General features: G+C 36.8%; 3 protein-coding genes across 8 annotated transcripts; 1 reads left to right on the forward strand and 2 right to left on the reverse strand.

The window, feature by feature from the left end:
- Positions 1-1,129: 1,129 nt before the first annotated feature.
- Positions 1,130-3,035, reverse strand: LOC122409516 (protein artichoke-like). Its single transcript, XM_043417145.1, has 2 exons — positions 2,929-3,035; positions 1,130-2,790 (listed from the first exon to the last, which is right to left on the reverse strand). The coding sequence occupies exon 2, from the start codon at positions 2,776-2,778 to the stop codon at positions 1,366-1,368; it is 1,413 nt and encodes a 470-aa protein (XP_043273080.1). The 5' UTR covers positions 2,779-2,790; positions 2,929-3,035; the 3' UTR covers positions 1,130-1,365.
- A 3,860-nt stretch (positions 3,036-6,895) lies between these two features.
- RpIIIC53 (RNA polymerase III subunit C53) lies at positions 6,896-10,155 on the forward strand. 3 transcript variants are annotated; one of them, XM_043416140.1, is made up of 8 exons: positions 6,896-7,168; positions 7,462-7,723; positions 8,396-8,507; positions 8,580-8,838; positions 9,060-9,161; positions 9,245-9,360; positions 9,689-9,934; positions 10,009-10,155. In XM_043416140.1, the coding sequence occupies exons 2-8, from the start codon at positions 7,473-7,475 to the stop codon at positions 10,126-10,128; spliced, it is 1,206 nt and encodes a 401-aa protein (XP_043272075.1). In that variant the 5' UTR covers positions 6,896-7,168; positions 7,462-7,472; the 3' UTR covers positions 10,129-10,155. The 3 variants fall into 3 exon arrangements, with proteins under 3 accessions (XP_043272075.1, XP_043272076.1, XP_043272077.1); XM_043416141.1 differs by lacking the exon at positions 6,896-7,168 and adding an exon at positions 7,202-7,390; XM_043416142.1 differs by lacking the exon at positions 6,896-7,168 and adding an exon at positions 7,202-7,353.
- On the reverse strand, positions 10,119-20,312 carry LOC122408983 (serine/arginine repetitive matrix protein 1-like). 4 transcript variants are annotated; one of them, XM_043416139.1, is made up of 15 exons: positions 19,950-20,312; positions 19,699-19,788; positions 18,488-18,610; positions 16,296-16,466; positions 16,032-16,192; positions 15,562-15,762; positions 14,697-15,449; positions 14,296-14,418; positions 13,619-13,795; positions 12,891-13,110; positions 12,676-12,764; positions 12,348-12,583; positions 12,082-12,243; positions 11,356-11,855; positions 10,119-11,095 (listed from the first exon to the last, which is right to left on the reverse strand). In XM_043416139.1, exons 1-15 carry the CDS (start codon positions 19,959-19,961, stop codon positions 10,883-10,885), a joined length of 3,231 nt encoding a protein of 1,076 aa, XP_043272074.1. In that variant the 5' UTR covers positions 19,962-20,312; the 3' UTR covers positions 10,119-10,882. The 4 variants fall into 4 exon arrangements, with proteins under 4 accessions (XP_043272074.1, XP_043272070.1, XP_043272073.1 ...); XM_043416135.1 differs by having other exon boundaries at positions 13,298-13,795; XM_043416138.1 differs by lacking the exons at positions 19,699-19,788; positions 19,950-20,312 and adding an exon at positions 17,231-17,975 and having other exon boundaries at positions 13,298-13,795.
- Positions 20,313-22,005: the final 1,693 nt, after the last annotated feature.

Here is a 22,005-nt window from a genome sequence, read left to right on the forward strand (position 1 = left end):
TCACACGAATACCTTCGCATGCATATACTTGAATCGAACTATAAACCAAATTTTATATAAAACGCCTTCTAAAGACGAAGAACATCACTTCAACGTGTTATCAATACAGAATTTCGAAATTTTTTAGGGTTTTTATAAGTTTATATGGAAGGAAATATATGAAAATGAAAAAAAAAAATATGAAATTTTCGTTGCAGACAATAATCACTATCTCCACATTGTATACAGCTGAGAAATTTCGACAATCAGACTTTAAGCATCAACAATGTACAAATTAGTATTTCTTACACTGAAAAAACGTTTTAGTACTTTTTAAATATCCTTGAAACTATACCGAAAAGTTCGCTATGCTGAGTTATTTCCGTCTATCTTAAACTACATTCCCGAAAACAATCAAATTTTTCGACTTTTTGAAGCGGGATCCCCCCCCTTAATACCCAATTTTTGTATTTGTACCTCAATTTTTCATAGAAACATTTTGAGCCTCTTCAATTTCGTGAAGAAATGTTAATCGGATTGTTTCAAATTGCCCACTATTCCAAGAGGAAGGTCCATGAAGGGGCTTCCGGGCTAATTTCATCATATATCTCAATGATAAAACATATCAGCGTTCATTAAAGATTTGCAGTCCATAAAGAAATCAATGTTCCTCGGATATCTGACCTGCCTATGTATTTTTACCAGGGGACCTATTTCCAATGATAATACGCTTGCGTAAATATTCACTGCTATACGTAATGGCAATTTTATCAAATTTTTAAAGCATCATTATCGCAAATAATTTCTGGGTCATCGATCGAATAATGAAAAGACTGCATTGTAATTTGTTTGTTTTTTAGAGAGGCAAACAAATATTAATATCAAAAATTTCCGTACATTTAAAACAAACAAAAAACGAAGGTTGATTGTTAAATTATAAAACATAATAAATGCATTTGCATATGACAACCACTTTTTCGCATTCGATACGAATGAATAAATGAGAGAAAAAAAAATGTTTTTTTTTCTTTTCCAAAAATAACATAAATGTGATCGATTCGTTCACTTTATTTCCGAGTTGCTTCCAACTTTGAGTATAAAAATGTTCTCAGCACAGATCTGTAGTAGGATAAATAATTGCATCAATCAATTTTGAACAATGAATTTTATGGTTTTTTTATTATATAGGATTTTAAAATATTTTTTTCATGGATTTACGTATTGAAAAATTACATTTTTTTGGTGGTCAAAGGTCACAATTAATTACAGTCAAACGTAGATATGCGTTGGAAAAATATTTTATCAACGTATGATTTTTATCTTCTGGTTTGCTGTGTCGCTCTATCTCTCGATTGGTGTTCGGTTAAGACGCCAGTGATTATTTCATTACGTACAAATAATACGACATGGTTTCATATTAAGCATCAAACCATTTTCCCCGTGAACACTGACGTTGCGAGGAAAATCGTAGCAGGAAGGTGAACGGGCCAATGGGTTGCCTTGAATGTAAAGATCGTTGAGAAACAATAAATTACGAAGATAAAGATGATCGTAGGTGGTGAATCGGTTATTGCGGAGATCGAGAGTTCGAAGAGGAGTTTCGGAGTCAATCCACAAAGGGGAAAAGTAATCCAGCTTATTATTCGACAAATCGAGATCTTCTAGTGACCGAAGATTGCGGAAAGCACCTTCCTCGATAATTCTCAAGCGGTTGTTATTCAGGGAAAGCCATTTCAATCGATAAAGATCGCGGAAGGCATCGGTTTGAATTCTATCGATATAATTATAATTCAAAGTAAGACTCGTGAGCACAGTGGCGTGATGTAAAATGGGCACGTATCTCAGAAGGTTGTGACTCAAGGAAAGATCCTCGAGCTGTCGCAACTGATCAAAAGTACCGATCGCGAATGATTCTAGCTTGTTACGATCGAGATTCAAACTCCGTAAATTCCAAGTATCCACAAAACTATCAATTTCCACCCGGCTGATCTCATTTTTGGATAACGATAAAAATCGTAATTCGTTAGCTGCTCGAAGATCTACACAATTTTCATAACAATTTGTCCTGCAAATTGAATTTATTGCATTTCCATCGAGAAAAACGTAACGGAGGCTGCGTATTAAGGACGATTCCACACGACGTATGCGGTTACGTTCTAAATGAATATGCGTCAAAGAAATCGGCACACTTGTCAGATCGTTCAAGGACTCCGAGGTTAAAAGATTGTCTGACAGATAGAGATGAGTCAGAACCGGAAACCATTGACCAATCGAGATCCTCAAACGATTGAGATAATTTTTTCGTATGTAAAGATGCTCCAATCGTGGGAAAAAATCAGCCCGATTGATCGTTAAGCCACGATTGTTTATGCCGTTAGCACCGTTCTCATCTACAATGAGTGTTCGCAAATTTTCATGGCCCCCAAAAGACAATAAATCACAATATTGTATACGATTTTTCGACAGATCGAGGTAATACAAATTCGCCATATTTGAGAAAGATCCATAACGAATCTCCTCTATTTGACAGTCCCGTAGACTCAGACAAGTCAGCCAGTTGCTTGTTATTGATTGGCGATCGACGATCCTCGAAACACATGTGCGCGTCAAATAAGCTGATATTTCATGGCGCTGATTCATCTGATCCCCGCACTTGCCGCTCGGTATATCAGGCTCATCGTTGTACGAATTTATGCTCCGAACTACTCTCAAAAGTTCCGCTATCGTTTGACGGGTCTCGATCGATCCAAGAAATGAAATTATAACGATCAATAAAAATCGTTTGCCGAGTCCAATCATTTTACCTCGAGTCTGTCAATACGAATTGTCACGTTTAGTTAATATTTATTTTTCCACCTCGTACATACTCTTTAATATTCATTTTTTCAGTATTTATTTATAGCCTTTTACGAGCATGTTTGCCCAAAGAATTTCTCTCACTATTCTTACCGCAAATACGCTGCTTCAAGCCACCACGATCTTGAAGATGATGCTGCTTGCTATTAAACGTTCAAGACTTTTATAGGCTTAGTGAAATCTACTTTTTCTACACTCGACTCCAATAGCAAGGCCACTTGAAAAAAAAAAATTCTAGTTACAACGACGTGATTACGGATATTATGCGTCAACCGTTTAAAAACTTTATTATCTAGAGAGGTCGAATAAGTTTATCGAAAAACACGAACTTGAGTTACCACGTGCATTCATAAATATAGAAGGAAGCGTGAACATTATAGAAAATTCTCTCATTTTTGACCACGCGTGATTTTCGTTCAATCTCACTGGTAAAACCCACGTGACAACGTTTTTCTTCTTCTTTTGCAATAAACTCTTTCTATTCACGGAGAGAAAAAAATAGCAAGAATTACTATGCTGCCATGGTATTGGGCTACCAAAAATATTGTTATTTCCAAGTCAATTCTGAATGAAAATTTTTCAATTGCGTATTTTGCTGTGACAAAGGTTTAAACTGTGCTATTTTTTCCTAACATAGTTCACCAAGGAAATGTTGTAAAATTTATGTTGACTCGATGATGAACTGTCAAGTAGAATTATTATGCCGTTTTGCTTAACAGAATTTCATTCGCGCGATTGTGCGATAATATACTCGTATACATGTGTACCGATGTATTTATTTTGACACCACTCATCAATTTTCACCGAGTCTCTTCACAAAAAATTGCTATGCATGTTCCTAAGAATTAATAAATATTACGATATAGAACCCTACTTCTATGGCACCATAGTAGTTTTTAGTGAAATTTTCTCTCCGTATACGCTCATAAGTCGAAAGCTTCGTCGTATCGTACATAGAAATATGAAATTTAAGACAATTGTATGATTACATAAAGTTGACGTATGATGTATGACTTTACTGACTGGTTCGAACGTCTTAACGACATAAATTTACCATTTTCTACAACATTCTTCACCGGACACATTCAGGGTGAACGGAAAAAGCAAGTAAAGTTACATTTTTGCTAGTTTTGAGGTCGCTTTTTCCAATGGTGCCAGACGAACTAGCTCGGTCCCAAATGAACTTCCTTAATTAAATGTTTCATTGTTTATTATTTTTCTACATTGTATCGAACATTGGTTAAATAATTTACAGAGTTCAATGTAACTATACTTCGACTTCCCGATTCGATTGCGGTCTTCCGCAGTGATCAGTGAATCCCACTCGGTAGAAAATCTGAAATATCGTTTTCGAAATTAACAAAATTCATGTATTTCTCAGTAAAAGAAACTCTTTCGACATTACTTTTCATCATTTTTGTGATTATTTTCGGTCCCCCTTCGAGATTTAATGTATTGTCCGACAAGGCCGTACATAAATTGTCGAGTTTTCGTAATTTCTTCAAAACGAATTCGTTAATGACATGAATGTTCGAATTTTTTATTCCAAGTACGAAACACAACACATAGAATTTCGTCTGTGTTTGATCTACATCTTTTTACTTTTCAACCGTTGTTTCACTGGCTTTTTGAAAGTGCTTACTCAAGTGTGGGATACAGAACAGGCGGTTATGAAGCTTGCCTGATGCGTGGATATGACATCATATAACCCAGATAACCAAGGCTGGCGTTCAAAAAGGGGTTGCGTTAGATATGCGCTAGTTCGGGTCCATTTTGTTGTATGCGGTGACGTGTTATATACGATGACTTCTATGTCGCCATTCTCATATTTTTTTATAGCGTTAACCGCCGGTAGCGTCACTTGTGGCGCAAATTTGCAGTCATTCAGTGCTGCCGCTGCAAAACGGCATTCTAACTATACAGATGTAGCTTAAGGAGGGTGGATTACGAAATAAAAATAATCAGAATTAGATAAAATTTGGTGATAACATTCTTAGGCATCAAGTATACAAATACAATGTTTTTCAAATTTTTTTATCACATGGTTATCGCATAATTGAGCGTTAAATCCAAGTTCTTATGGACGAGATGTATAACTGTATATATGTAAACTGTATGCTTATAGACGTGAACTTTTTAGTGTTGAATAACTCGAGAGCTATGTGGTAGAAAAATTTAAAAAAATTTATATCGTGTTATATATTTTTAAAGAATACATTTATAAAATATGATGAAATTCTTAATATTTCTAGCATGGTTTAGCATGGCAACATTATATTGTATCGTCGCGATCCACCCTCCTTAAGCTAGCAGAGCATTTTGAAAAAAAGTAGTCTTTTTCCATATTATGAATTATGGGGTTTTTTATGTGCTCAAATTAAGGAGGGTGGCTAGGGACGATACAATGTTGCCATGCTAAACCATGTAAAATACATAAAAAATTTCAAAATGATAAGAATTTAATAAAATTTGGTGAACATATTCTTTAGAGTTAAATTTGACAATAAAAATTTTTTTTAATTTTTCTTCTGTACAGTTATCGAGTAATTGATCACTGAAGTTCACGTCTATAAGCATAGCGTTTCCATATATATAGGTATACATTCCGGGCATAAGAAGTCTGCTTTAATCGAGTAATTACTCGATAACTAAGCAGAAGAAAATTTTGAAAAAAATGGTGTCTTCGCACTTGATGTTGAAGAACATTATCACCAAATTTGATCAATTTTTTATCAATTTGACGAACGTAGCCACCCTCCTTAACAAATATACGAAAAGAACAACAAATTCACAAAATTACAAAAAGTCTTTTTGCAAATACAACATATTTGAAGACAAATAGCCGCCATCTTGAATTTCACCATTTTGACATCGAGATTGTAATCAACGACCCCAAAACCCCAATAAATGTTTTGTCTTATGAAACCGAACCGATAAACATTCGTAATCATCCATTGAAATGAAAACTCATTCTTTAACCGTCATTTTGACAACGCTATCTTGAATTTTTTTTTCCTAAGGCATGATCTTCTTGTTTGAGTTTTTCTATTGAAAAAAGGAGAAATCGAGAAAAAAAACGGTGAAAAATCCTGTTTTTCGCTTTCACGTTCCCTTAAAAAAGTATAATAAGATGTTTTTTTTCCAAAATTTTCTTAGTGGCATTCGAAAGAGCGACCTTGGAAACATAAGAATACTATAGCCTATAAAAATGTTCATTTTTGTGAGCATGCTAAAGAATCAAAATTAACGTTTGAATTCAGTTCATTTGGCAACCGTGAGTGCGAGAGAGATAGTTGCAAATTTCGAAATCATAATTCTTTGACACAGTTTGATCGATTGAAAAACGCAGGGCGATGGAAAAAATAGGCTGACATTTTTATCATTTTGATCGGGTGAACGGTGTGGCAAAAATTTCACGTTCAAAAATTGCAGCTATCTCTCTCGCACTCGCGGAAAAAACAGGCATTTGCTGAAAATATGAAAGTAGAAGATTATTTAGTAAATAAATGGATAGACGCGATTGTGCTGCAAAAGAGATACGACAATGTACGAAATCGTTAGACGATTAGCGCGACTCGAATAAGTGTGTAGTATACCTGGGAGCGTAAGAGGAAAAGGGATGCTTGGTAATCCGGAAAGTTGAGTCGAAACACTTGCCGCGGGGGTGAAAACGCTCGTTACACTTGAGCCTAGCTTTTTTTTCCAGCTATTTCCTTTTGTTCCACTTAAATATAATTTTTCGGTGGTCCTACAATTATACCTAATGAATTCTCCACAAAAATAAAGTTTCAGTATAAGAATGGCGGAGGAGTAAAAAGTCAGGAAGCCATTTTTTGACTTTCTTTTTCAAAAATATGATGTACTGTCAAATTATTTAATTGCGATACTATACACCAACGTACGAATTCCAAGCGATCTGGAAAAAAATCAATATTGTTGACGTGAAATCGCTAACTCGGGAGCGGTAATTTTCCAATTTTGTTTGTGAAACTGATTTACCACTCAACGATACAATTATTACACACCGCTCTATACGAGACCTTTGAACATAAAAAAAAAGATATAGTCGACTTGAAGGAGCTAACTAGTAGTGAAAGTATTTTTTTATGTACGTGATTTGTAGAATAAAGCAGCAAAATTATGTTCCTCGGAATCAAATCGACTGAATTTTACGGGATGAGCTTTTATTTCCTGAGTTAACCGTTACGGAAAAGCGCCATTACTACCGACTTCTCAAAAACCCCGTCAAACCCCGTCTTCGGATTTCAAATATCTCTCAGATCTCCTTATTGGCCTTTGTTTATGTTACGTTTTGCATCAGCGACGTAAACACGTGAGTGAACAGAAAATTCAATAATCTCTTTTCATAATTGCAAAGTTTTTTTTGAATAACTCGTTGTCATTTTTTGAACATGTAATTCTGGACGTACAAGACTGATTTCCATCTGTTGAGGTTATCTCGAGAAGTTATTTACTTTCAAAATGTCCAAAATAGTAATTCCTCAAGAGATTTTATGGGTGATATATAATGAAAAATATCACTATCTTAGATTATGTATGAATTATCCTTCGTATTTTCGATTTGGAAGTTGTTCGTATTAATTAATGTAGTAAATTCGTTGACAGGTTGTTGAATTATGGCATCTAAAAAACCAGCTGATAGCAACAGTGTAGCTATGTCGAATGTCAAAGTAAAAGTGGAACCTGGCACTTCCACAGCACCATTATTGAAGAATATTAAAGTTGAACCGGGTCTACCTGGTGCAACAACTAGGTTGACGTCTTTCCGCATTCCGAGGGATCTCACCTTGGGAGCCAACATAAAGAGCGAAAAACCTAAAAAAGTTTACACGCCCAATGTTAATGTGCAGAGGAACAAAAAAAAGGAGTATGTCGCAGGAATCTTTTATTCATTTTTGAGTCAATGAGGATGCGGTGACCTGTGTTCCTTTACAAAGAATTTGATTAAATCAGCATTTCTAACCCCAGGAACTGGACACAAATTAGAAAAAAATTAACCCATTTCGAAATTCGACAAAAGTTGATTAACCGTTAAATAATTATTGATGTATTGCCCGGATGAAAATATTTTCCATCGAATAGTCAAGTTAAAATTTGCAGCATTCAGTAAACTTTTTGAATACTTTCTCAAGTTCAAAACCAGAATGTTGATGAAATAACACTATTGGCTGTAATACATTTTTAATTTCCTCTAAGCACAGAAAGTTTTGTTAATGTAAAAATTGAGATATTGGACCAGTCGAATTCAGATTCTGTACAATCAACAAAATTATTCTTTTCCGTATCTCATTGTCTTAAACATTAGATCAGAAATGAGGGCTTTTGTCATACAAATTTCTCAAAAATTGCAAGGGGATTGAACATATTGATGAACACGAAAAAAATCTCAAATCAGATTGATCAGTCCAATAAAGAAAACGAAAACGATCAATTTTCTTATGTCGATCGAGCTGACGAAAAAAAAAAATCCGAATGTTCGTATTTTGTTTATTACCCGAGGAGAGAGAAGAGAGCTTGCTGACAATTTTTAAACTTCAAGCGATGGAGCTTCCGTCAAAAAAGAAATCAAACCTGGGCGAGGAAGAGGTCGTGGACGTGGTCAAGGCGAGCGGGGACGAGGTCGAGGGAAAACTCCCAGTAATTTGATTCAGGTATGAAGAATTGATCTATGAATTATTCTGAAACAATGTAATGAGTTTCGAATAACATCAACTTTTTTACAGTCGACAGGTATATTTTCTGAAGGTATAACAGATCTGGCACGTGGAAGTAGACGGAGTGGCGGTGGATATCGTGAAAGCTCAAGTAATTCAGAGTCCAGGGCATCATTTATGGAGAAACCATTGCTCAAGTTCAACCAAACGATTGACAAAGCAGATGAGGAAGAGAAATTGAAATCGCTATTGAGAGACGATTTCATTGATGATGGCAGTGAACCTTTCATCGAAAATCCTCCAATATCATTGCCTCTTGTCGATGAAGGTCAGTCAAAATTCTGCATCAATACGATTATTGTACGACGTTGATTTTTCGTGTTGAACAATGCAAAATACTCATTGTTACTATTCAAATTAATACTTTACTATTAAATATTGCACAAAAAAAGTCAATATCTTTCATGATTGCGATAATAATTCATTAATTTTCGTCAACTTCCCTTCAATTCGACCGTAATATTAACTCCGTCGAATCATTTTATCCAGGCAAATTGTATAAAAGTGAATCGAATTCTGGAGTTGAGATGCAAACTGTACCAGGAGAGGAAGAAGTTGATGTAAAACCTATAATCTTGTCAAACGGGGAAGGTAAACAAATTTGATCCTTCTCTTTGAAATACCGTAAAATTAGATGTGAAGGAATTAATTAGATACATTATTTTTTTTTTCAGCTGTTATGCCTTCAAAGTTAATCAAAGGTAACGCTAAAGTTCAAGTCGACCAGAAAGCACGAAATTCAGTTGCACAAATTATCGAAAATCAAGCAAGCAGTTACATTTTAATTCAGGTAAACATTTTTCTGTCAATAATTCTTATTCCTCTTATTTTTTGGAAATTCAATTGAAGTATAAAAAAAAAAAAAAAAAAAAAAAAAAAAAAAAAAAAAAAATCAACATACGGAAATTGGCCAGTGTATAAACGTAGACAGAAACGAATGTGAAGAACCACAGTTAGAATGAAGACAAACCAAAATAATTTTTTTAATGTTAGCAAAAATATGAAATATTTTAGGGTTAATTTATAAAATTTCTATTGAAAAGCTAGAATAAAAGAAGTAACTTATTTAACCCTCCCAAAGGTATTTTTCACCTCAATAAAATTCTTGATCTGTCCAGTTTCCCAACTGTCTTCCTGGATTGCGAACGAATGACGAGCCAACCGACCCACGTTCACGGAGGCAGGTCGAGCAAAGTTCTCCAGCTGTGACGGAGACTGGTGGAAAATCAGAATTTTGTACATTGGGAAGTTTGAAGGGTGGTCTTTTAGGAAAAATTCAGATATGCAAATCCGGCAAAACGCGTTTCCTCGTAGGTGATAATGCAATGGTAGTTGACGTCGGTTCAAGGCCGTCTTTTCGTCAGGTAAAAACAAACAAAAATTTCCATCGGCGTCATTCAACTTTTTCATTTTCAATGAATGATTAAAACTATTTTAGGATCTGATGGCTGCGAAAATCGATGCTGACAACACGAATAGCGAGTTGATAAATTTGGGACGTGTAACAAATACTTTTATATGTTCGCCCGATTGGGAAACGATGTTAGCTAGTCTGTAAATAATAAAACACTTTATTTCTAATATACGTTGGGATTTTGTCAATTAAAGTAGTACATGAATAGTAGTTAATTCATAATACGTGCAAAAACATGATGCCAGTTTTGTTTTTTTTTGTCTTCCAAATCATATATTCACCAATATTCACTCAGAGCAATAGTCTGCATTGAAAATTCGATACATAGATGATTATAGAAATGAAGCATTGCAATCTAAACTGATAAGGAAGGGCAAGGGGGCTCGGGGTCGGAGAGTTCATGAAGTTTGATACAAGTCAGTACCAATCCATAAAATAATTATTTTCCTGATTTTAATAGACTGAAGTCGATTACCGCTCGATGGATTATCAAAACATTTCAACACTTGGTTGTCGATTATACTGATGGAAAAATAAATGATATTCTCGGGAGGTTTGAAGCACATTTTAAAAAATCGAGCGTCCGTTAACTGTTTTTTTTTTTCACTAAATTAAATTGGATATACTTTGCTTTTCAAATTTTCTTATTTTTGTTATTCGTCCAACACTGAGATCGAGGAAACAAACAGAAATGTATCCTCGAGTAATAAACTATTCACGTGATACATTTGAAATACAGCTTAGCAGGTAAAAACACCAATCTCGTTCTCGTGGAACTTTTATCGTTAGTGCAAGAATACCCTCTGAGGTTACGCGTGAGATAGTGGCTCGAGTACAAAACGAAAAAAAAAAATATATAAATACGTTTTTATATAATATTTTTTTTTTCATGTTAACCTCAGTCACTTCGTTCAATGCTGTGTCCCTTTTTCATAGATTTTAATGCTTTCTCTCGAAGTTTCTTCTCCAATTCTTCGGTGTTGCCCTCGCTAACGTCCGATTCTTCGGAGTCTGCGACCTTCTTCTTTTTGTGCTTCCTATGCTTCTTGTGTTTCTTATGCTTCTTGTGCTTCTTGTCCTTCTTCTTTTTCTTCTCTTCGATTTCGCTTTCCTGATTGAGACACAAGAAGAGCCACATTGTATTTGAAAATATGAAATTTTGGTTCAGAGATTTTTCCACAATGATTGAGGAAATCTTTATTTACTTTTGTATTTTTTTAATTTTCTTTTTTAATTTACTGAAATAAATGTACATCTCACTTCGATTGATGTATACAGCAAGTCGTAGTTGCTTATCAAAATTAAATAAAAAAGTAAAGCAATTCTGTGGAGAAGTAAAAAAAAAACTGATTTTTCTAGGAGAAAACTTACCTCTGATTCGCTCGTACTGGTTTTAGTTTTTTTCTTGCGCTTCTTTTTTATTTTTTCTTCATCGCTACTTTCTTCCGGTTTCCTTTTCTTCTTCGCTTCTTTTTCAACCACCTCGTCCTCATCCGAGCTAGAATCTTTCTTGGGTTTTTTAGCCTTTGGACGCCCTTCGTCATCACTCGTTGAACCTTTTCGCGATTTACGAACTTTAGTTTTCTCCTCGTCGGAGGAGCTATCGCGACGTTTACGCGATTTTTTGGGTTCTTCGTCGGAACTCGAGTCCTTCTTTTGTTTTCTTGACCTTGGCTTGTCATCTTCGTTCTTATTAGTTTTTTTTGTTTTTTGTTCTTCCTCGCCCGATGTCGAGTCCTTTCTCGAACGTTTTACTTTCTTCGCTTCCTCTTCTCCATCTTTTCGGGATCGTTTGCGGAGCTCGCTCTCGTTAATCTCTCGCTTCTTTTGATCCTTTCGGTCTTTACTACGATCTTCAACCGAATCTGAGGCTGATGAAATTTAACAAAATTATCTATTGAGCCGATGAAGTAATTTTTAACAAAAGATCATATTTCTAATAAATAAATAATGCTGAAAAGGATGATTTGATTAATTGATAAATAATCAGGATGCTTTTTTTTTTATATTTCAAGGCAGAACATTAAAAATAAATATAAAAAAAAAATAAATAGAACGTTTAATTATTTTGTTTCTTCAATTGAAAAAATGACTCACTAGCTCGACTCGTGTCACGGGAACGTTTAACCTTTTCCGCGTGTTTTCGATCGTCATCCGAATCAGAACTGCTAGCTGCCTTGCTTCTGTCAGATTTCTCATTGTCCGACGAAGGTTTGCGGGATTTTCGTAGTTTCTCACTTTTACGTGATTTTTTTCTGGCTGCGAATTGAAATTCAAGTTTTAAAGGTGAAAATAAAATGGTGCAAAAGGAATCTTTTACAGAAACAGTCACAGCGCGACACTTAACAACATCAAGCACATACATTCGGGTTCGCTGTCCTCAGAATCCGTTGATTCGTCCCGTTTATCTCTTCGTGATTTTTTCACTTCGATTGGTCTCTTGACGCTTGACGGTTCAATTGCTTTTTGGACAACTTTTTTCTCTTCTGGCAACGATTTAACTGCTTCTTTTGTCCTTACGAGTCTGTCATCCTTTTTCAGTTGGAAAGAATCGATTGAAGCCATCAATGTAGTTTTTGGCGAAACTTCTTTGCTTTCTCTGGAGTGAATCGAAAGACATAGGGGTTGAAAAACTATTCAGTTGTTGAATAACTGATCGACGACGTCGAAATAGAACAGAGAAAAACTTACTTAAGAGTCAGCATTTTCGCTTTGGCAACAGCGAGGATATCCTCGGTCTTTTTGAAAGGTGATGGTGTGCGGGACAAACTCTTGGAGAACTGAAAATATGAAGAATTCATTTTATGTATCGAAATTGCAATTAGAAGAAAAAAAGGGTTTCTGGCAGGTTCAGTCATCTGAATGGCAAGGGAAGGAATTCAATTATTAGAAATTGGAGTAATTACCCTGTGTCTACTAATAGGCATCGACGAAGGTTGAAGTTTTTTTGGGGAAACGCTGATGTCAGTTTTTTTGACACTGGTGACTTCGACGACTTTTTTAATTTCTTTTTCAGATCGTTTGATAACGGGTTCTTCCTTGTTGGAACGATCTTTCTCCCGACGTTTCGTTTCCTCCATTTCGAGGTCACGTTTCTCCTGCGATCTTTTTCGTTCTACGGATTTCCTATAAGCATAAAAAGCCCGGAAGATCGAATCTTGGAAAATACGAAGTTAAAAAAAAAGAAGATTGGAAACACCGACAGCTCCTGGAAGCACGGGGAAAAGAAGAAAAATAACCCGGAACCATGAAGAATTCGGTGTTTTTTTTCTTTTTTGAAGTTGATAGAAAAATAATTACTATCCCGACTCACCTGGGTGATGGCTCCCCATCGCTAGAGGAACTACTCTCGCTACTTTCCGTGCTACTCGACTTGGACCTGCCGTTTCGCAATTCTTTTCGCGAAATCGGCACGTCCGGTCTTTTTATTTTTTCGTCACTCGGTTTTGCCTTGTCTCGCAGTGACTTATCCCTTGAAATATCCTTTGCACGTTCAGGAGATTTGTTAACGTCCTTGTTGTGTCTCTCCACTGATGGGCCATCTCTTGATCTCGATCGACGCTCCTTCTCGACTCGACGTTCTCTGGAATGCTCACGCCTGCTAGATCGATCGCGAGACGAGGATCTATCGTACCTGTTCGATCGATCGCGTCCATCGGGCGAACGACGTCTGCTATTTCGACGATCGGGCGATCTTCGACGATCGTGTCGCTCCGAAGATCTACGCCTTCGATCAGCCGAACGCCTTCTTCGTCTATCTCCTGGACTCTGCGATCTACGGCGGTATCTCAGTGGACTTCTCCGAGGTGGGCTGTGCGGACCAACAATTTCTCGTTTATATTGTCCAACACCAATTTCTTTTTTCTTCAATATTTTTCATAAAATAAAACCGTGGAGGTAACTTAAACGTAAGCCTACTTCCTGACTTGGCAATAATATACGTAATAATATCGATAATCTCCATATACATTTGTAAAATATTCATTACACTTAAAGTTTAACACATTGAGTGAAATATCATAAATTTCATCAATATAATTATGGTTTTTTGCAGTTGGAAACTTCTAGAACGACCTTTTTCATTCGCAGTTGTCTCCGAGTTTTAAGAGTAAGGGAAGGGAGCGATATCCAAAAAGTAGGTACACGTTTTTCTCTCAAGATATTTGGTGGGTATATTAAGTGTGTTTTGGAAAACGTATACCTACTTTTCAGTCGTCAACCCCTTACTCTTGCAACTGACAGATCAGCTTAATGATATTAACAGATATACACTTTCGCATCGATAGATTTCCAAATAAAAAGCAAATATACCTCCGCCTATTAGGTGCTCTGCGAACTGAAGGTGGTCTCATGCCACGACTACCGCTGTAACGATCAATCCTTTCGCGTTCACGATCTCTCCTTCGGTCGCGATCACGATCCAACGATGATCTCCTTAAAAAGGAATGTTAAGTTATATTAAAAAAAGGGCAGACGAATTGAAATTGGTTAGATTTTTGTGCCCGTTAAGAGCTACAGAAAATCTTTGCTTAGTCAAAGTTTTTAATTTTGAAATTTCAGTCAAGAAATTGATTTAGGAAAAATGTTTTTTAATTTACATAATGGAATTGAAATAGAAATCTGATGAATCAGGCACAACTTCTGACGATGATGCGTCAAGACGATTTTCTTATTACTTTGCTTGAAAATTTGGTAACATAAAAATGAAGTACCTTCGATTCCTATCTCGCGAGCGATCTCTTGACCTGTCTCGGTCTTTTGATCGATCACGATCCTTTCGAGGCGATGGACTACGTCTCTTAGTCGGGGATTTTCTCTCTCTGCTAGAATCGCTGTCACTGCCACTGTCGTCTTTGTTAGTTTTCCTGTACGATCTTTTAGCTTGAACGCCATCTTTTTTTTTTCTTATTTCAAAGTCATTTTTATCCTTGCCGCCTTTTTCATCTTCGCTGTCGGACGTACTGCTCGAGCTCGCGTCTCGTTTACTACGATCACCGTTATCTTTTCTCTTGTCGGGTGATTTGGAGCGTGACTTTGACGACCGCGAATGGCTTGAGTCAGACCTTGACTTGCGTGATTTTCCGCGATCAGGGCTCTTTGACCTTGATTTCTTCGAGCGGGAACGAGACTTAGAACGTGATCGAGACTTAGATTTCGATCTTCGACTTTTGGAACGTTCTACCGAGCGAGATTTTGATCTTCGTGATTTCGATTTTGATCTTCGTGATCTTGACTTTGAACGAGATCTTCGAATTTTTGATACTGGCGAACGTGATGAACGTCGAGTTTTTGCAATTGGTGACTTCGAACGCGATTTCTTCGGTCTGCTTCCCACCGGCGATTTCGAACGAGATTTTTTAGCTACTTTTTCTGGCTCCGGTGTCGGCGAGCGATTATTTTTCTTCTTACCATCTGCAATGCTCATCAGTTTGGCCTGCAGTCTTGAGATTGCCACAACAGCCTCACTAATTGGCAAATTAACAGAAAAATTCAATGTCATTGAATCATTGATTCAACTCTAAATATTCAAAACTATTCCGAACCAGCTTAATCCTACTTCGATTGAATTTTTCTTACGGTTTGGTTTTTATCGGCATTACAGGAATTGCGTTTTCCGCCCGTGGGGAATCTTCCCGCTCGATTTTAACATCTTGCAAATCTTTCCCGTTGTCCTTGGAGGATGCTTTGCTCGGTGACCTTGAGCCTGATCGACGTTTTCGAACGGAACGATCTCGTTCCCGGTGATGATCGCGAGATCGACTTCGCTTACTTCTGGAACTAAGTACAAAGTGTTGGAAAAAAAACTTTACGATATTCTTACGAGTATCATCGGTATTCTTAGTACCTTACTTCGTATTCATTTTTAATATTTTCACCGACACATGAAAATATAATAAAATGCTAATATTACATACAAATACATACATTCTATCAGTGTTACTAGAATTAGCGCGTAACTGTTTAGGAACGATTTTATTTCTGTGAGGCAATTTTTAACGAACAATAGAGACATTTAAATTGTCATTACGAAATTATGTTGTAAATACCTGTCTCGATCCCGATCCCGGCTTCGCTCTCTTCGTCTCTCTTTCGACGAGCCACGTTCTTTATCCTCCTTTTTGGTCTTATCTGTATCGTCCTTCTCTTTCTCTCGCTCCTTTTCCTTTTCTTTCTCAGCTAACGAGGCCTGAAGTTTTTCTTGCTCTTCCTACGATTTTCGAAAATGAACATAATATGCTTATCTATTAAGCGGGAAAAACATTTAAATAAGCAGAAGTGAAGAGAAGGAACGGTTGAACTGCAATACTTACCAATCGCTTTTTTATTTGATCTTTTTTTTGCTGCAAGAAAGCCTCGGGTATGCCAGTGACACTCTCCTGGGCTGACACTAATAAGTCCCAGAGCTCGCCCATGAAGGATCGAGCATTTCGACCATTCAAAAACCCGGTAAGGTTTATTTGCATTTTTCGTGGATCCGGGAACTGTAAAGGAGGGGGGTAAAGATTCATCAATAATCAGCATCGATTAATCAGGCCTCGTCGAAGCCCTGTCTAAATACGAGGCATGCACGCAATTTATAAAATTCGATGTTGCGATTCTCGGTCTGCGCTTTCAAAGAATAAGACGATATAAAAAAAACCCGCAAACTGCTTTTCCCCCTCGAAAAAAGCAGACTCACTTAAAATCTATGCTTAGTCACTACCTTACCATCCTGACGAAAGTGGAAAAATCCATTGAGTCGGTTGTGCTAGCTGAATGGAAAAATTGGAATGTTCGCTAATATTGATGATGAGTGAAGAGAACAAAAATTTCAAAGTAGAAAATTCAATGAAACGAAAAATAATTAATTGTCACCGAAAATAAAAATAATCGCGTTGAGCGAGCTAAATAAAACGACGAATAAAGTTGTTCTTCGCGTCTTGCCGATTAATAAAATAAAATGTTGCCATTGATTTTTTGTTCTCTCCCTGTTTTTCAATATCCATATTCATACTGTAAAGATAAAAGGTGAGATTTGTAGTTATGTCAATGGAACCCAGTTAAATTGGAGGATACGTGTGAATCACCAACCTGCTGGATTGGACATGGGTGTTCTCATATCTCTAGAGATTAATTAGAGATAGAGGACAAACAAGGCGAGAAGTGCAGGTGATGAAAGAGCACATCCGATTTTATTGTTAACGGAAGGCTCAACGTTTTAACTTGTTTGCTTTGTTTTTACCACGCATTACGTTTTCAACAGTACCTCCTAAGAAATTCGAGAAGTAGCATCAGTTTCGTCATTCGACGATAGTCGAAGGAGGCCACACTTAAACGGTTGCCTCCACTGAGCGTCAACGGAGATTTGGTGAGGACTCTGAATGGAGTGGCGTTGTCACGAAAGATGACAGTTTATGAGTTGCATGAAGAGATGCGCTTTTGAAAAAGAGCTTTCCCCCCCTCTCGTTGAGGAAGGTAGAGATTATTCGACGGAAGGCTCTCTCGGTGGAATTGACAAGTGCCAAATTCGGAGTGAAGCGATGTTGGAGATTTTGTCGATCTCGATGGCAGTAGTCGATTGGCATTTCGAGTGAGATGCCACCTCGTGCAAGTCGATCCTGGGAGTGGTGATGTGATGAAGTATTCCCTTGTGATCAGCAAGACTCGTTGAGAGGTAGAAAGATGATACCTCGTTAACGAAACGAGGGTTTCTGCGTCGACTCGGCGATGATCTTGAAGTTAAGCAGCAGTAAATACTGCCTCGTGGCTGCTCGAAAGAAACGAACCAACGGCTCATTTCTCACCTGAAGATGTCGTGATGCATGACGATGCTGGCCGCGGAATCGCTCTCCGCGATATGTTCAACGAGGACGAAGACATTGATTGGTGGCCGGTTGAAATTACGTCTCGTTCACCGACAGACATCTCGGAGATGCAGCGAGAGACGGAAGCACATCCGAATGCCATTTGGAATAAAGGGTTGAATCCCCCATCAACGGTCTCTACTTATACTAACGGGGAAGTCAAAGATAACGTGATAAGAGATTACTTGTGCGCATTATGTTATATGCAGGTTTCTTGATCTACGATCATTTCTCTGTTTGCTTTTTTTTCGATTCACTCCCTCTCCTCTTTTCGACGGCAATTGCCTCGATGCTTTGTATTGATTTTTTTTCTTTTTATTTTTTTTATAACGATCGCTGCATAGAATTAGTACGCAATTAAAGCGTACAAGCTGATTCATCGATCGTAATAAAACTTTTTGCTGAAACAATATGAGTTGTGTGTTGTGTGGTTTTTTTTGTCTTTCTTTCTGTTTAATCTACGTTGAGGGGAAAAAGCCGAGTGAATGCGTGTACTCGCGTCTTACTTTCGAATTAATATTTTTCATACAAACTATCCAACCTAATTACTAATAGTGTTTCTTTTTCTTTTTCTTTTGTTCATTTTTTCATCAGCTCCTTTTCTCTCTTTCTTTCGTAAATGCCCGAACGACCTTTCAACGCCGTAACGGTTCTCTTACCTTTTCCTCCAGTTGATTATAAACAAACTCTACCACCACATCGTCCTCCATTCCAAGAATCTGCGTTATTTTCGTCGTTATCCATGGCTTGATGACGTCCAGTTTCACCTTTGTCATGTCCACCTAAAGGTACATCAAAAGAATGCTTTTAATGCAAGAAAAAACACATTATCGCACTTGGTTAGAACAAAGCTTTTTGCTTCGAACTTAACCAATCGAAAACCTTGCTGGTTGGATGCTTTTATATTTAAATATGCTTCAAGTTTTGCATCTATCACAAAAAGTTTTGTGATGATAAATAAATCAAGTGAATTCTACATTTTTTCGGTTTACAGATTTTGTCACCTCATGTTTTTGCATTGTAGATATAAAAAATTGAGATTATTAACTTAGAAAACTTTTGAAACAATCGGAGCAAAATTTTAATTTCGCTATTTTAATTTTTTATGTTTGTTCAAGTACGAAGAAAAAACTGAAATTCTTTGATCAATTCAGTAGAGTCAAACTTTTTGATTCAATTTTCAAACTCGAGTTTTAGAGTTTAGAAAGAGTTTCGCTTCTTTCTGAAGACCAAAAGATCAACAATAATTTGAAAAATTGCTTATTCAAATGTATAAGTAGCTCTTACGATTGTGCCAGCTTTTATTTTTTTAATCATTTTTGTTTTTATATAGAAGCGTTGGAGCTACGCTCCTGAGATCTTGATAACGTAGGCTATCTTCGATTCGCAATTATCAAGACTCCAAAGGGACAAGGACGTAGAAACTTTTTTATGATTGGTCAAAATAAGCAGCATAAATTGAATAAATCAGAAGTTTGTTTTATTGAATATAGGTGAAATTCTTTTTTATATTCTATCTTGTAAATAATATTAGAGCACATGGGGACTTCAAGAGTTAAGCTTTTTTGGAGATTTATCAAGAAATTTGGATAAAATCTACAAATAATAATGTTGCAAAATGGCAAAATTTGTTAAAGAAGATGTCTTAGAAATAATTTACAACATATCAATATGATTCAGATATAAAAGTGTTCAAAACTAGTAGTACTTCGGTACTATGAAACACAAGAGAAAAGGTTAGACATCCTTTTTTTCGTGAGCATGGAATAATCCGAGTTATTTTACAAAATATTCTGTTGTTTCTGCCAGCCGAAAAAACTGGGGCTAAACAGAAATTGCAATATTGGGAAAATAATGGACAAAAAATTACCTTTTGCGTCAAGGAATCGCCAAACTTCATTTGTTTGAGTAATTTTTTTTCTTTGTCACTAAATCTGGTGTCCTGAGACGCGGTTGTGCCCTGTGAAACGTAAAACAAATAAATGCCAGTCATATACAACGTAATAGGAGTGGAGTAAAGTTCTGCATAAATCGCTTGGGTTCGTAAATTTCAACGATCGATAGTCATTTTTTTCATATTTAATCGTTGCTACAATACTTTTGATGTTTCGATATTCTTACCGTATACATCATTTTTGCGAAAGTTCTTGAAGAGCCGCCAACAGTGAGTCCGGTGAGTGTTCCACGATGCTATGGTCGACCGACGCCGCAGTACACACACGCACTCATACACACACGTACGACACTGGCGATTTCAAGTGTCGATAGAATTCTGTTATTCTTTTTTTAATGACTGAACTGCGTTGTATTACAACATCAGCTTAAAATCACGCTGAATCAAATTCACCTGTTACAAGCTTTATTTAATATAGAGAAATAAACCTCTTCACCACTAGCGTTAACACTAAATGAATGCCGAAACTTTGCATGCTTCTCTATGCATAAAGAAACTCACACGATGAATCGATCCGCCAATATGGCGGAGGCTCCGCGACTCCACTTTTATAAGCATCGAACAGATAACGTCACCACTGATCCGATTCGTCATATTATTTTTTGCAAAAACGCGCACACCATCTACTATACCGTGGCGATTTGGTTAACCATTCGTCGAATAGTCATTTACGAATAGTACCGATTTACGATAAAACAGAGCATTGATTTACCACGTGAAGATTGTCAGTGAGTTCAGTCAGTCATCTCAGTGAAATTCTCCCTGAAGTTGTATTGTCTTTGACGGAGGTAAAAGAGAGTGAATGTTTTTGTTTTTTTATTTTTTCAAATTTTTGTAAAACCACAAAACATCACCGTTTATCGAACCGTGATTCTTATTATGACAAACGGCTCAGTCGGTAATTCATAGAGTTACGCCTTTCCAAGTGCTCCCAAATTCCGTTGAGGGCGCCGTGAGGGCTGCAACGTTCAGTTCAAACTTCGCAGTTCTCAAAATGGAGGGCAATTACTCAAATGAACAATCACAAATATTTAAGGATTTAAAACTTCCGGCTAAACAAAATTGCCGTGAAAGTCTTGATTATAACTCAGAATCAAAAACTGTGGAAAATCTGATTGTCAATTATTTATAAACGTATATAAACCTACGCACATATTTTTCCCTCAATGCCTCGTTCAGTGATCACTTTAGCTTCCCGCTTTCAATCGAACTTAAATATGGTACAATTAATTCGTGTTTTGAAAAAGTTCCGAAGCGGATGGACATTATTCGGAGCATCAATTTTTTCCTGGATTTTTCCTCGTAACGATCTTCACAATGCCGGTACTAAACAGACGAAAAATAACTTTCCCATGTCGCAGAGGGACCGTGATCTCGTATCTCGCCGCGTAAGTAACCTCAAAATCGCAATAAACGTGTTTTCCAGAGTGTACATTTTACAACCGTGTTCATAGCGAAATCAAAAATTTGATCGTACGAGTGATTTGTTGATACTGTGAAAAAGTGCCTGCCGCGCATCGTTCTCCGTGATCGTTTCTCCATTAGCCCCTTTGCTGCGTAAAACTTTACCTCGTCATGTTGTGACATGAACCAAGAAAATGTGAACTAACCTAACATTTTAGAAATAAGCGGGTTCAACGCACCGGAATTTCATTGTCAAGTCTTTCGAGAATTTACATTTTTTGCTGTAATAATAAAATTTACAGTAAAAAGTACAATTTACATTTTGCTGTGGAATAAAATTGTGTTTTTCAGCGCGTTGTTCGGTGCGAGCTTTGAAATAAATAGTACAAACATCACCAACGTTTTCGTCTCGAAGAAAAGCATAGTTTTAAAGTGAGTGAATATCAGGAATTGTGTTACCGAAAAAAATGAGCCTACAGCCATTTCGAGGAGCGCAAAATGCCGAATTATTAACGTTGATGTCTCGCCGGAGCTCTTACCTTCGAATTAGTTTATTCGCAACGTAACTGATATAACAGCAGACAAAAAGTTTAACGATTATGAGACAAATTTCAAGGGATTGAAGGAATTCAAAGAGTTTCAGGTCTCGGACATCAAGCGGCAGTTTTACGTCATTTTTTTCTTGCTGCATTTTACCTTTTTTCGTTCTTCCGAGACTTTTTATTCATTTACAGCGTTTTCATGATCGAATCTACACCAAATTGCGCCTCCGTCCATGCACCATTCGCTTCGTTATTGAGAGTCGAAAAATTTTCACCC

This window comes from Venturia canescens, chromosome 4 (assembly GCF_019457755.1).
Source record: "Venturia canescens isolate UGA chromosome 4, ASM1945775v1, whole genome shotgun sequence".
NCBI classification, from domain to species: Eukaryota; Metazoa; Arthropoda; class Insecta; order Hymenoptera; family Ichneumonidae; genus Venturia; species Venturia canescens.

Coding starts and splice junctions, on each gene's coding strand:
- LOC122409516 (XM_043417145.1), bottom strand. CDS start 2,778: ATGATTGGACTCGGCAAACGATTTTTATTGATCGTTATAATTTCATTT.
- RpIIIC53 (XM_043416140.1), top strand. CDS start 7,473: ATGGCATCTAAAAAACCAGCTGATAGCAACAGTGTAGCTATGTCGAAT. Junction 9,162..9,244: donor AATCTTGTCAAACGGGGAAG/GTAAACAAATTT, acceptor TTTTTTTTTCAG/CTGTTATGCCTTCAAAGTTA. Junction 9,935..10,008: donor CAAGGCCGTCTTTTCGTCAG/GTAAAAACAAAC, acceptor AAACTATTTTAG/GATCTGATGGCTGCGAAAAT.
- LOC122408983 (XM_043416135.1), bottom strand. Junction 13,111..13,297: donor GATGGGGAGCCATCACCCAG/GTGAGTCGGGAT, acceptor TTATGCTTATAG/GAAATCCGTAGAACGAAAAA. Junction 12,584..12,675: donor GCGAAAATGCTGACTCTTAA/GTAAGTTTTTCT, acceptor GATTCACTCCAG/AGAAAGCAAAGAAGTTTCGC.